At 38.8% G+C, this 15,194-nt stretch overlaps 1 protein-coding gene across 2 annotated transcripts in view; it reads right to left on the reverse strand.

The window, feature by feature from the left end:
* The window catches only part of usp7 (ubiquitin specific peptidase 7 (herpes virus-associated)), a 92,519-nt gene that overhangs the window by 62,890 nt on the left and 14,435 nt on the right, over nt 1-15,194 (reverse strand). For both annotated transcript variants that reach the window (XM_048609360.1, XM_048609359.1), the window contains exon 2: nt 8,303-8,407. In XM_048609360.1, coding sequence (XP_048465317.1) covers nt 8,303-8,407 — 105 coding nt within the window. The remainder of the gene's footprint in view (nt 1-8,302; nt 8,408-15,194) is intronic.

Genomic DNA, 15,194 nt, shown 5'->3' on the forward strand with positions numbered 1-15,194 from the left:
AAGTCAGTCATTCTGCATGGAAACAGACCCTTCGATTCAACAGTCCATGCTAACTATAATCCCAAATGAAACTAGTCCCACCTACCTGCACTTGGCTCATACCCCTCCAAACCTTTCCAATTCATGTATCTATCTAAATGACTCTTAAACATTGTAACTTTATCTGCATCCTCCACTTCCTCTGGCAGTTCATTCTGCACACAAACTATTCTATGTAAAAAAAAAAATTGCCCCCCATGCCTTTAAAATTTTTCTCCTCCCACCTTAAAAATATGTCCCCTTGTCTTGAAATCTCCTAATCTAGGAAAAAGGCACCTGTCATTCACATTAGCTTCACCCCGTATGATTTTATAAAATTCTATCAACTCCTCAACTTCCTATGCTGCAGTCAAAGAAGTGCCAGCCTATCCAGCCTCTCCTTATAACTCTAAACCTCCATTCCTGGCAACACCCTGTTAAATCTCTTCTGAACCTTCTTTAGCTTAATAACATCCTCCCTCTAACAGGGCGACCAGAACTGGACACAGTACTCCAGAACCAGGCCTCAGCAACGTCCTATACTCAATGGTCTGAGCAATGAAAGCAACCATGCTAAATGCCTTCTTAACCATTTTTCCTATGTGCAACGCAAGCTTCAATGAATTCTATGTGAACTCCGAGGTGTCTCTGTTCTACAGCACGACACAAGGCCCAATTTTTAATTTTATAAGTCCTGCCCTTGTTTGTTGACCAAAATGTAATACCTTGCATTTATCCAAATTAAACTTCACCTGCCACTCCTCAGCGCACTGACCCAGTTGATCAAAATCTCTTCATAATCTTAGATAACCTGCTTCACTTGACCACCAATTTTGCTGTCATCCACAGACTTACAAACCATGCAATTCCATATTATCACTGAAATCATTCATATAAATAACCAACAAAAATGGACCCAACACCAATTCCTGTGGAACACCACTGTGAACAGGCCTCCAGGCTGAAAAAACCCTCCACCACCTCTGTCTCCTGCTGTTAAGCCAGTTTTGCATCCAATTGACAAGCACACCCTGAATCCCATGTGATCTAACTTGACTAATTAGTCTACCATGTGGAACCTTGAAGGCTGTATTGAAGTGCAAGTAAACAACATCTACTGCTCTGCCCTCAATGTTCTTGGTTACGTCCTCAAAACAAAGTTCCTTAACCTTGCATCTCTGACCAAGCTCATGCTGATCAGCCCTCTCATATGGTATGACACCATATTTCATTAAGGCTATATAAAGAATCTTACAGTAAAGGAGTATGAATCCACGTTGCAATCTCTATGTTAAAACAAGATTCGATTCAAGGCAAGAAAATAAAAGTTTATTTAATGCTGAAGTGAAAATAAAGGATTAACGCAAGGACAATGAACAAGATACTGCTGAGAAAACATGCACAAACAAAAAGGAGCATGAATGGGCCATGAAAGCAGAGTTGGTCTTTCAAGGTGATTGCTGGTCTTCCACCTCAACCCAATATCCCTCAGCGTCATTCCAACAATCTGTACGCTCAAGTGAAGAATTTTGACATCTTATCCTGAATAACAAACTCTATATTTTTAATCATCCTATTCAGAGGCATCATGATGTATGACGAGGGCAAGTGGAATTTGAACCTGGACATTCCGACACAGAGCTATGGGCACAATAATTGCACCTCCAAAGCCCTCCTGCAGCTTCATCTTCCCAGCAGCAGGATTAGTGCCACAGCACCTGGTCACAAACCCTTGATATTCTGAGGGTATGACCCTACATTCTAGAATGACCGTTAAGCCCCTGAAGATTTTTTACATTTAGCTCTGATCCGTACAAACTCGAGGCAATGCATGCTTAGTTTTCTTCAACTTTCCCCACAAGTTAATCTATCATCTCGCAAACCAGTCTAATGGATACGGTGCACTCTAAGTAAAAGATGTGTTTTAAGAGAACAAACCTCAATACACTGACTTCAGTTTTCATCTCAAACGCCCTGTATAGTTTTAGCAAGATTTGGTAATGCTGCGCTCCAATTCCTTGGTAACAATTGCTAACATTCCATTTGCTTTCATTAACTGTTTACTGTACCCGCATGTTAACATTTGTAATTACATCCAGGAGCCTCTCAACAAACTTTTCCCAGGGTGTTTAACTTTGCCATATTGTATTCATTGACATTCTTGCCCACTCTCAACTTGTCTATCTTTTTTGCAGCCATTCGAGTTTGAGTTAAAAAGAGAGTCAAAGGTTTGGAAAATGAAGAGCTGCTAGAAAGCAACAGAACTTCTTTGTGGCAGTCCTAACAATGAAACATATCAGATGAAACAGGTCAAGGATTTCAATAAATCGAAGTCCTGCAGACTAAAAAACGATAGCAGTTGAGTGAAACTTGTCAAGAAATTGCAACAACACTTTCACCGCTCCAAAGGGCAAACAATCAACAAAGCCAATCCCACAAGTGAAAGTATAAACTATACTAACCAAATGTAAGCATATATCATGCAACATTGACCAAAAAAGTTGTTTAGGATGGGTATTCACATTAGTCCCCCTGTTGCATCAACAAGAATGCATATTTATTTATTAGCTTTGTTTAATGAGAATAAATCAATCAACTGACATGAACAGTACACAGTGAATTGTGCTCTTCTGGTCTCAACTTCCAGTTAAGCAGCCTTTTAAACCATAGAACAATTTCTCTGGTTATTAACGTAGATAGGCAAGCAACATGTTAAAAAAACTAAAACAAAACTGAAACTTCCTAACTTATCAGGCAGACCTACGCAATATGAACCACTAATTTCAAATCCTATGTCAAATCCTCTTCTCATCATTGAACACTTAGAAACATTCAGCGGTAAAATACAGCAATTCTATGTCTGCTTTTTTTCTTTATATGTAAGCCTTACATTTGAGTCCAGCATTACTTCAGTCATAACCTAATCAAATAAAGAAGGGAATATTTTACATTGTCATAACTCACCATTTCTCCAGAGAGAGTCTTTCACAGACACAAGCGTTAATCTGCACCAATCCAACTAAATGGAATATTGAAGATTGCATGCACCACTTGCGGGTAGATCTAAGAACAGCCGAGCTAAAATGAAATAGTTAGAGAACAGAAGAGGACGGTGGGTGGTTTATGTCTGTGTGGAAGATCCTCCTTTAGAGAAGTGGGAGTTATTATTATCGTGTACTTTACTCTTTAAATCAGGTAATTTGCAGTCATTTCCATAGAGGTATCACTTACAGGAATACTGACAAATATACATGGAGACATCATCTTTTTCTAATAGGGAGAGAAGAATCAGAAGCTAAATACACGATGACAAAATTACAGAAACATATGCAAGCTCCTAAGATTTACTTACCAGCCAATCATTTGCGCAAACAAGTGCATACTGCAAGATGTTGCCAAAGCTCTTGTTTTGCCTAATATATTTATACTCCTTTTTAATTGGCAGAATACAAATTCTCTTCAATTATTCTGCATTCTTCTGATATTCGTGTTTGTGTTTTTGAGACATTACCTTCCTGGGTTGAAATTTCTTTCTATAATCCAGGTTATTACAGTAGTCACTTGTCACCCCTCTTCTGTACATTGTGGTGATATCAAAATTAAGGAGGAAAACAGTACTAAGCTTTGCAAGTGAAATACAATCTTCTTAACTGTTTTCACCTGATGCGCTGAAACATGTGGTCCTGGTCAAGTTATTGGCTAAGACCCAAAGAAAAATAAAACGCATTCTTCTTACCCCTACTGGATCATTTAGATCTTGATGAAAACCCATGTCCACAGCAAAGGTTTGTCTTGCACAACTAATGTCGTACAGAATGTACGAGGTAAATTAGGTAACTAACTATATCTTTGTATGGAACCCCAGAGTTATGGCAATTGAGTTCAGTTTCAGAGGTCACAGATACTGATTGCCTTAGTTTTCCCAACATTTTTTTCACCAGTTTTAGTAACGGGTATAGCAGCTCACATTGTTTTCCCATGTTTATGTTGCATGCTGTGACCCTGATGATTTATTCAAGACCACTGAAGTATTTTGATTAAAGACTGCAGATTTTCAAACAGCTCAAGGTAGCTTCCAATACGTGAGGCACTGGCAGACCGGCTGTGACAGTTCAGCCACTGCATCCACAGTGCTGAGCTTGCAAAAGAGAGAGAGAGAGACATTCACAGATACCGTGGAAAAATACAAGCAGTTTGGAAAATGGAAATTGTACAGAAGCTACTCGCTGATGTATTTATTAAGTTTACATCCTCAGTTATTGATGGTCATGATTCAAAAGAAATGGGAGTATCTAAGAAACCAAATTATCTCAACAATGTGTTGGACTTAGTCTTACACATTCACCTCCTGACTCCCCAAAGCCACTACATTACCATTTTCATTTTTAAAGGTTAAGCCTACGAACTATTATTTTCTTGGTCAGGCAGGTGCAGCAGCAACATCACACAAGTGTCAGACAAATCAATTGTGCTCAAACATACTCTCTCTCCACTGACATATGTCTCATTCATAGCATGTAATGCAGCAACTTGCTAAAGCTTCTTCAATAAGAGAACCTATTACTTTTCCTACCTAAAAGGAACATGGCTGAATGTATTGAACATCCAAGACACACACAATCCTGACCTAAAACATATGGGTCAAAATTCTGTAATGTTTTCCTAACATTTAAAACACTTTCACTACATGCACAACAGCTACTGAGGAGGGCAACTCACTACCGGATTTAGAAGATTTATGAACACAAATTAGGAACAGATCACTCAGGCCCTTGAGCCTGCTCTGCTTTTCAATAAGGTTGTGGTTAATCCAGTCACTCCACATTTTCACCTACTGATAACCTTCCCCCTTCTTTGTCATCTATAACGTACCTCACACTTAATTAAAAAATTCCAAGATGCTGCTTTCATCACCTTAAAAGAGGAGGGGTCCCAAAATATAACCCTTTGAGGAAAAAATTCTCCTGATCCCAATCTTATTGGGTACCTCTTATTTGAAACTTAATGCCAGCTCTATATTCTCCTATAACAGGAAACCTGAGAACACCCTGTCAAGACCCCTCAGGGTCTCATGTTTCAATGAAGTCACTTCTTATAAACTCCAGCCGATACAAACTGAGCCCATCAAACCTTTCCTTTTTAGACTTTCTGCCAATTCCAGGTATTAATCTAGTAAATATTCTGCGAACTAACTCCCAAAATATTTAAAAACCGAAAGAACTGTGAACGTTGTAAATCAGGAACAAAACAAAGTTGCTGGAAAAGCCCAGGAGGTCTGGCAGCATCTGTGAAGGAAAAAACAGAGTTAACGTTTCAGGTCCGGTGACCCTTCCTCAGGTCACCAGGCCGGAAACGTTAACTCTGTTTTTTCAAACAAGGAAGCCAGTACTACACAACATTTCAGATTTTGTCTCACCAATGTCCTGCAGAACTGAAGCACAACCGCTCCTTTTTTTCCCCTCTTTAATTCCCCTTGCAATCAACAATAATACTCAATAAGCTTTTCCTATTAGTGGCTGTACTTGCCGTAAGCATCACTAGATGTGGGTTATAAATTCTAGTAGCGCTGATGCCCCAAATTTGAAAGCACCATATCCCATCACGTCATCCACAAAAACTGTGCAATGCCCAAATGCAGCTCAACAGCATTACTGCTTAATTGGAACAAAAACTGGGTAATTGCCTGGATATCAAAACAAGAAATTTTGCTGACTTGTGACCTGTTGAAGATGACTGGATAATGCAGGAAGGAACTCAACGTTCTCTGTTTGGTTAGCACCACAGTGGGCCATATCATCTTTCAGATGCATTCCCTGCTTTAACCCAACTTCTTGCCTGACCTGGATTTGCAGACTTTCCACTAACGGAAGGATTCTGACTTTGAAATTCAATAAATGACTATTACATGGAATGCTTTCTAAAAAAATTAGCACAAGTTTGACATTTCTTAAACAGCGCATAGTTGAAGATAGGCTAAAACGTCTGACTCGAGAGGAAACCCTTAATCTCATGGATTTTAAATTCAGCGTGACAACCAAACCCACTAATGTGGCCATGAGGGACCAATATTGAAAAGCATCAGCTTAGGGAAAACAATTTTAAAATAGTTATATTTTAAAAAAGCATTTTTGCAGATTTCTATCCACACTAAATCTCATCCTGCAATGAATAACTGAGCAAAACAAAAATGATTACCACGAAAAAATCATCAAGGGAAGTACAGAGTCTTAATCAGTGAAGGGGAGATCATCTGACCAAAATGCTAGCGGCTATGGTGAATTTCTTCAAATGCTCATTCCCTTTTCCACCTCTTCTCCCAAATAACTGAAATTCCTACTTATATGAAGTTGAATGAATGAGGAAGAATTGAGGAAACTCTCATAACATGCTCCAAGTAGGAAAAAAAATTCCTTGTCACCGGGATTTTTAATCAGAGAGCACCTACCCCATGGGGAGGCATCTTGCTAGAACAGTGTGCAATTCTCAATCTTCCGTTTAGCTGCGTAGGCATATAAAACCCATAAGTGTTCATTTGTAGAATATCTGATCTGGAGGAGAATATGTGTAATAAATCTGGTCTTTAAGAAAGATTTAGCAAAATATAACCAACAGCATTGTTATTAGTCCCATTTTCATCAAAACTGTATGGAGGTTGGTTGGCTCGCCGAGCTGTTTTGTTGTTCCGCAGACGTTTTGTTACCGTGCTGGGTAACATCCTCAGTGCAGCCTTTGATGAAGTGTCGGTGTGTTTTCCCGCCTAGTTTTTAAACTCTGGGGTCCGTTGCGATGGATTGCCTCACTTCCGGGTTTCCTCCGTAGTGGAACGTATATGGGGTCGAGTTCAACATGTTTATTAATAGCCTGCTCCGTGGATTGCCATGCTTCCAGGAATTCTCATGCTTGTCTCTGCCTAGCCTGTCCCAGGATCTTGGTGTTATCCCAGTCCAAGTCGTGGTTCTCTGAGGTAACATCTGAGGATGTTACCCAGCACGTTAACGAAACGTCTGCGGAATAACAAAACAGCTCGGCGAGCCAACCAACCTCAACACCCACAACCTGAGCTACAGATCTACTCCAAAACCTTAGACATCAAAACTGTACTTCAATCTTAAGTTTCACAATAGGTATCAAAGCATCCAAAGTTATTGTAATAATCACTACTGCATACATAGGATTAAACAGGAAACAGTTCGGCCACCACAAACAAAACAATTTGAACTCATATTTACCATCTTGATTCAGAATTTTTTAGTTGGCATACGAGATTGGCAATGTATAAAATGTCTTCAAAAATCTGCTTTTTTTTGCCAACTTTTAATTCAAACCTCTACGTAATTCAATAATGGAATTGGAGCTAACTTCTTTGCTAGATTTAAAAACTTACTATTCGATCATCTTGTCTCCAGATTTCATTAAGGAGCTACTGGAAACTAATTTCAGCAATGCACAAGTAGTTTCAACGTTTCCAGTTATTCCACCTTTAATATTACGCGGTTAAACAAACAATTGTTTTTTCTCTATCAAAAACACCAGTTGCAGAGCCTTGAGTTACATACTCCAGCATTTTGCATCATGTATTAACAACAAGACCTAGCACATTTGCAAATAACTCAAAGTCACAATGTAGTATTATGAATCTTAAACTGGGAATATTTTCATGTAACCCACTTCAAGTACATTCCTTGACAGAAAGTTATGTCCTCTTATGTTAAAAAGAGAAAATGATTAGAAAATGTACTAAGAAAGAAAGTCAAAGTAGATGGATGGTCATCTTTTCACAGCTGGCTGCATGTTACAATATTGTCCAATGAAATGACTTGAAAAAGTCCACACCAAGCTATCAAGATTCAGCACCCATGTGTGGGGGTCAAAGCAATGAGTGCTGCATAAGCAATCTACAGACATTAAAACACCTGGCAGAGAGGGAGTGAGAAGGGAAGTTTAGCTGTGTAATCTGGCATTTAAATATCCTTAAAACAGATGTGACACAAAGTATTTTCATTTCTAGCATAGCCATCACTGTTTTGATATGCAAAAGATTCATTCAACACAAAACTTAAGCCATAAATGCAAAAAGCCATTGGTTGGATTTTAGATAAAAATATTGTTTCCATTTCATGTTTGAATCATTTTCCAGAAACATAGTTTTCAATTTACAACTTTCACCAGCAGACCATTGTGGAACACATTTTTGAAAAATGGATACTAGCCCAGTTTAAGACTAGAAATTCCAAACAATAAAAGATTCCTTCTCTGCTAAACAGATTAAAAAACAAAATGTTACCATCTTCCATGTCTTCTTCTGTGTTGTTGTGTCCATCTGCCATTGCTACGTTACCATTGATGATTGGGTTTGGTGTGATTCGTGGGGGATCATCTGCATCCCCAGCTGGAAAAAAAATTAATACATTACTGCTAAATACAACATGTTTTCACTGCAGAATTTATGCTATAAGCATTACTCAAAATTAGGGCACTATGCTTGATGTTTTCCCTAATAAACTGTAGATCATAGCTGCATTGTGTGTTTGAATCACTAAGTAATAAGGTTATAATTTAAAGGAGTCATGAAAATGAAAGACATCACAATCATAGAAGGGGAAAACCAAAAGCCATTTTTGGGCTCACTTTTCAAAAAGCAAATAGTGTTGCAACAACAAAAAAAAGACTATCACACTTAATCAGTAATAAGGAATACAAGGACACCAAGTTAGTCATTGTGCCACTACCTGGTTTGCTTGTGAACTAAAGTGGTTTATTCCTGCTTAAAATTTACTTCTAAGAACGGCCATGCAGAAAAGTTGCAAATAGTACTAAAATGCTGCATAGTAGTAATTTCCTATTGCAGCAGCTCCTTCATATGTAATCCGAGTCCAGTCTAGAAGGAATGTCAACTTTCTGAACTCTCAGGCTATTAACAAACTAAGGAAAAATTTTCAATACCGTGACCTCATCAATGCCAGCTCTGAAATAAAAACAAGTACCACCATCATCTATTTACTCTCCTTAATTAGGAAAGATTTAAATGGATTGGAAGCAGGTCAGAGGATGCTTACAAGAGTGATAACTGAATGAGCAAGGACAGCATTTCTGAAGAAGGGTCTAGGCCCGAAACGTCAGCTTTCTTGCTCCTCTGATGCTGCTTGGCCAGCTGTGTTCATCCAGCTCTACAACTTGTTATCTCAGCTTCTCCAGCATCTGCAGTTCCTACTATCACTGAATGAGCAAGTTGTCTTATGAAGACAGATTGGACAGACTGGGCTCATTTCTATTGCAACATGATTTGATTAATTGCATATGGTCTTGAAGGTGGACTTGAAAAGAATGTTTCCTTATGTACGTCAGTCCAGAACTAGGAGGTACTGTTTTAAAATTAGGGGTTACCCGTTTAAGACAGCCATAAGGAGTATCCCTACCCCAGGGCCTCTGTTACTTTGGGACTGTGCCTCAGATATTCACGGATTTGGGTCACAATATTTTTAAGACAGAAGTACATGAGCCCCTGTTAGGCAAGGGAATCAAAAGGTCAGGGATATATGGGAATGTGAAATTTAGAACACAAAACAGATCAGCCATGTCTTTACTGAAAGTCAGAGATGGCTCAAAGGGCCAAATTGTCTACTGGAGCTCCATAAAAAGGTACAGGCAGTAAAATAAGTACAGCAAAGCATTAAATTCCAGATTGAGCTGGCAGGCTTCTAATAGGGAAAACAATCACATGAATCGTCTTACTACTTCGGTTTGGTTTCCTCTTACAACACTGGGCTGTACAAGTATAGATTATGGGAGGAAGAGAAATCTTCATGCAAGAGTACAACTTACAGAAGCTAACATGATAAGTACCTGCACTAGATTTATAAACATCAATAACCTCAAACAATGCTTGCCGGTATTTACAAGGAACAGAATCACACGGAACTTAGTTGACTTGCGCAGAATTAACAAGAGTACATAATTCTAGTCCGATGTTTGTACATGGGGTAAAAATGGGGGGCATCATACGACTGGAAAACGTGCTGCGCTACCAGCAGCACAACTGCAGAGGATTCTGCCCTTTTACTTCCAGAGAGATCTATGCAAATTTCAAAGTTAGAAACTCCTGCATAACCCAGAAACTTGCTCCAGCTTCAGGTAGAAGGAACAGACATCTGGGTCTGATTGCACTATATTTCACTCAAAAACATACACACCTATTCTGACAAAGCAGCTTCCTTGACACTTAAGTTCACATTCATCCAACTATAGACACGAGCACTTAATGAGCTTTGTAGTAATCGCCAAGGAAAGAAAACTTGGAAGAGATCTATCAGTAAACGTCTAAGCCATTTAGGTACAACGTAACACATGTGCACACAAAACCAACAGTAAATGAGATAATTATTCTATATTTGGTGGTTGAGAGAGGATAATCCCCATGCACATTTTGCTCCACAGACTTGAAATAGAGCATTTAGGGTCTTTTACATAAAGCAGCTCAAATGTCTTATCCGAATTGAATGACAGAATCGTAGACAATGCAGTACTTGTGTCATTTATCTCGGTGTTAAGCCCAGTGTCAAGTTCTTTAGTTGCGCTGGAAGCTGTAAACTTCTGGTTCAGACAATCAACCAAGGACTGCTTCTTTGTGAAGAGAAGGGGCCATCTCTGTGTGCGTTGCAAGACTCATCCCAGGCACAAAGAAGCAGGGTTTGCCTGCAGATGTGATAATAATGATAAATCGCAACAAAATTAATTTGAAAAATCAGCAACGGCTAACTGAATGGCAACTGGAGTGTAGTCAATGCACAAGTGCTATAATAGCATGCCACCTAAATCTAATTTATTTGGTAGCCATAATTTGAGAAGTGCAGAGAAATGTTCTCATCATTAAACCTTGGCTAAGGAGAAAAGCACCAGTTGGCTTTAGATGTTACATAAAAACAATGTGAAAACATTTAAGTTATTTCTCGCAGATGCCTTGCAGACAGTGACAAAAAAAGCAACTGCACTGTGTATTATGGTTACATAACAGATCAAAAGCACAACTTTTCCTGATGGTTCTAAAGCAGCCAAAACAACAAAATACATCCTACAGCCTATTTAGTCAGTTTGCTGTGTCATGGGCTTATAAATGCTTTTGTTGCCAAATGCAAACTGCCTATTTGGGCAAATGTTTGGTTTGTTACATTGAACAGTAAAGCACTGATCAAAGTGATACTTCCCTTTCAGGACAATAATATGCGAAGGACAAAATTCCAACACTAACTTCCTGAGGCAAATGAAACAATTTAAGACAGGAATTCCAAAACTGCCCTCAAAGACTGCCTTAACCGTGCAAAATTCAACAAGTTACATTAATCACCAAGACAGTCATTAGTCTTTTTAAGTATACAATTATTGAAATTCAGTCTCTTGCTCATCAATGCTATTACTTCAAATCCTGTTACCTTACTCATTGTCCATGTTTTCCAAGTATTTAATCTTTTAAATATTATGGCTTCTAACATGAAGTTATTGTGAAATTATTCTAATGTTTATTCATGCAGCTACATTACTCAAGACAATGCAGCTTCTTGCATGACCCTCATTAAATATTTTCTAACATGCATGCCATTCCTTTCATCGCTGATTTTTCAAAAAGGTTATACATGTGCATCTTTATTTTGTTTAACGATCAAGTCTCAATGCTTTGGTTATTAATTCAACAGGGAAAACAGTTCTCATCATATTCCTTCAAGGATATCCACGAGTATCTGCTTCCTTTACTTTTTCTTTCTGTGGAAGCAAGATTGAACCTTTGTTCAGAAGTAAAATGTCTGTCCTATTGAAAAGTATTCATATAATTCTTTCCATTGCTCCAATGAGTTCCTGACAAATTTCCCAGAAATATCCTCTAGCCCAACTGGCCGACCTGATGCAGATTTGTCGAAAAGTTAGGTTTCATATTTCAAAGTTGATCATCTTTTAATCAAAACCAGGCAGTAAAGCTGAACAGCTTATCGAGGAAGGAAAGGGATTAATGGAATTAAGAGACAGATAATAATCAAAACAACCTGACAACAGCATACAATGTTGACAAAGATAATGTTCCCAAAATCCAAACGGTACGCAAATAATTAACACAGAACACATACATTGATAAAAGAAGTTGAAGCTTTTCACTTTGGTCTCATCTGAAACAGAATGCAATAAACAAGACTTCAGAAAGGAGCACAAATTAATGCAGCATAAGGTAATGGTGCTGATTGGTTGAGCCATTAATGCCATGGAGTGCCAGCAGGAACAGACGACATTGAATCTTAGCTCGTAGGCTAGGTACGTAGTCAGATTGATCAGGGTGATGCCATTGGGTAAGCAAAACAGTGGCAGTTTTCATAACATTTTCCCCAATGAAAAGAACAAGTTTACAAATTCCATAATATTCAAGTGGCTCCCAATGCAATTCCTAGTATAGGACAGATTATTTAACAATCAACAATATAATTAGCATTATCGATCTTACTATCAGTAGTATAATTTGTAATAATTTATTCCCAGCGTAGAATCGCATCAAATTATGGACATGGTGTCTACAGGCTTACAAACATGATCTTGTTGAGCATTAGTCTACTGCCAGTGGTCAACAGAACATGTTTGACACAGTCGGCCAGCTGTTGAAAAAATGTGGGACTATATATACAGCAGCCACAGGCATTGAAACTAATATCACATCAACTAACTTTGTGGTGGGCTCTTTCAAGAATTTGCAAGATACATGCAGTGAGTGTTGATCTGATCAATCCCACAGTGTGGAAACAGGGCCTTTAGCCCAAAAAGTCCACACCGACCCTCAGAGCATCCCACCCAGACCCATTCTCCTCTCACCCACCTAATCTACACATCCCTGAAAACCGGGCAATTTAGCATGGCCAATCAACTTAGCCTGCACATCTCTGGACTGTAGAAGGAAACTGGAGCACCTGGAGGAAACCCACACAGACACGGGGAGAATGTACAAACTCCACACAGACAGTTGCCCGAGGGTGGGATCGAACCCGGGTTCCTGGCGCTGAAAGGCAGCAGTGCTAACCACTGAGCTGAAGGTAATCATTGTGTAAGATGTCACAGTTCTCAAATCAAGGCAAGTACACCAAGGTTGGCAGATGCATATTCCTGCTCCATCTCCATGCCAACAACAGTCCAATCAAGCAACACCCTCTTTTCAGGTTGTACAAACTAGCGCTCCTTTCCAAGTCTGGCTTCTTGTGTCCTATCCCTGATGAATGCAAAATGAAAAGTTTGAACTTAGTGTCCCCTTTCAGTAATACTAAAAGTCTGCCAAGTTTTTGAACAGTTTTCTTCCCTGCCTCTTACTTTAAATCATTCATCAAAATAGACACTTCTTGATTTCAGATTTTCAACATCTATTTGGCTTGATTTTTCTTAATCTAAAAACTGCATTTTTTCTTTTCTTTGTACTTTTAGGACCCAAAAAGCAGTTTTATTATTTAGCCCTTTATGTCTGTACGCCTGTCTTAAACATGTAAATCTGGCTATGTCCAGAACACACACATTTTCCATATCCTTACCATTTATATCATTCTTTCATACAAAATTTACTACACTGAACATAATATCTGCCATAACCTATTTATCTGCATTTGCAATCTTGCAGTATGTGTGGTTTTGGTATAGCTTGGAATTGCATCAAAACAATTACGAGAAAGTTCAGAAAACTCATTCCTGGGATAATGGTTTAGTTTTTGAAAATAAGATTGTCATGCTGGGCCTGTATCCATTAGAGTTTAGAATTGGTGACCTGGAGGAAATGGTGGTGTCGTGGTACTATTAGATTCGTAAACCAAAGCCCCAGTTAATTCCCTGGAGATATGGTTCAGACAGCAGCATGATACCTAACAATCTAAATTCAATTAATACATCTAAAAGCTAGTCCCAGTAATGGTAATCATGACAGTTTTCAAATCTTAAAACCCAGTTGTTTAATAACTTCCTTTTGCAAAACAAATCTGACATCCTTAACTGGCCTTGCCTACATGTGTCTCCAGATTTATAGCAATGTGGCGGACTCTTAACTGTCCACCACAATACCTTGAAAGTCACTCATTTCAAGGGTAATTAGGGATAGGTAACAATCGCCATCCTTGCTAGCAACGTTTCTTGTAACTTCTTCTGCTGCAGGGCAGACCTGGAGGTCCATCTATGTCAGAGGCTTCAGGAAGTGGAAGCCATTCATTGGCATACTCATCCGCATGTGCGGAGCTCCAGAGTTGTTATGCAGCCACAGAGCTTAGTATTGCATGCTTAGAGGGTTGTTCATCTGTGAAACTGTCTTCCCCAGAAAGTGGCAGAGGTTGTGTTATTGAATTTACTCAAGGCAGAATCAGGTAGATTCTTGGAAGACAGGGGAGTCAAGTCATGCAGGGAGCGGACAATAAAGCAGGGTTGAAACCACAATGAAATTAGCCATTACCTGATTGAATGGTGCAGCAGTACAGAGGTCAAATGGCCTAATCAGGCTCCGAAACCCCACAAAATTCTTTTTTTTAAATCCATAGTTTAATTTATAATTTAAGGTTGTAACAATAAGCTTCAATACCATTCTCATACATAGGCACCACCAATTCATATTTTTATTAGTAATGAAAGGATCTCTATAAAGCATTTCCCAGATTCCATGCGATTAAAATGCACTCATCTGAGGGGTCTTGTGACACAGCAAATGTGTCCATATTTCTAGAGCAGGTGGTCCAGGTTTAAATCCTTCCTGTCCCAAAGGTGTCACAACATGACTGAAAATGATGTTTCAACATAATTTACAACATCTACCAGCCTATGATTTCTATTCACCCCACCAATCCCAGTCTTATTCGTGTATCTTATCAAATGAAGATTAGAAATCCACGAACACCCATTATATACACTGACACCTTCAAAAACCTGCACTTTTCCAAGATATTCATCACAAAATATTAGATCAATTGCTTGAGCAAGTTCTTGTACAAACTATCATCTGTCGACAACATCTAACTTAGGCTGGGCAAGGAGTCCAATTCACTGAATGCATGTTCAATTGGCTTTAACTATGCAAGAAAGCATCCAACAACTTTTAGGAGTCACGTGAAGTTTGTTGATAGATCAATGGAAGTGGTATATAATTTTCACGGAGCTCCATTTGAGATTTTCTCCAAGCCTGCATG

Source organism: Rhincodon typus, chromosome 21 (genome assembly GCF_021869965.1).
Source record: "Rhincodon typus isolate 14 chromosome 21, sRhiTyp1.1, whole genome shotgun sequence".
Classification (NCBI taxonomy): domain Eukaryota; kingdom Metazoa; phylum Chordata; class Chondrichthyes; order Orectolobiformes; family Rhincodontidae; genus Rhincodon; species Rhincodon typus.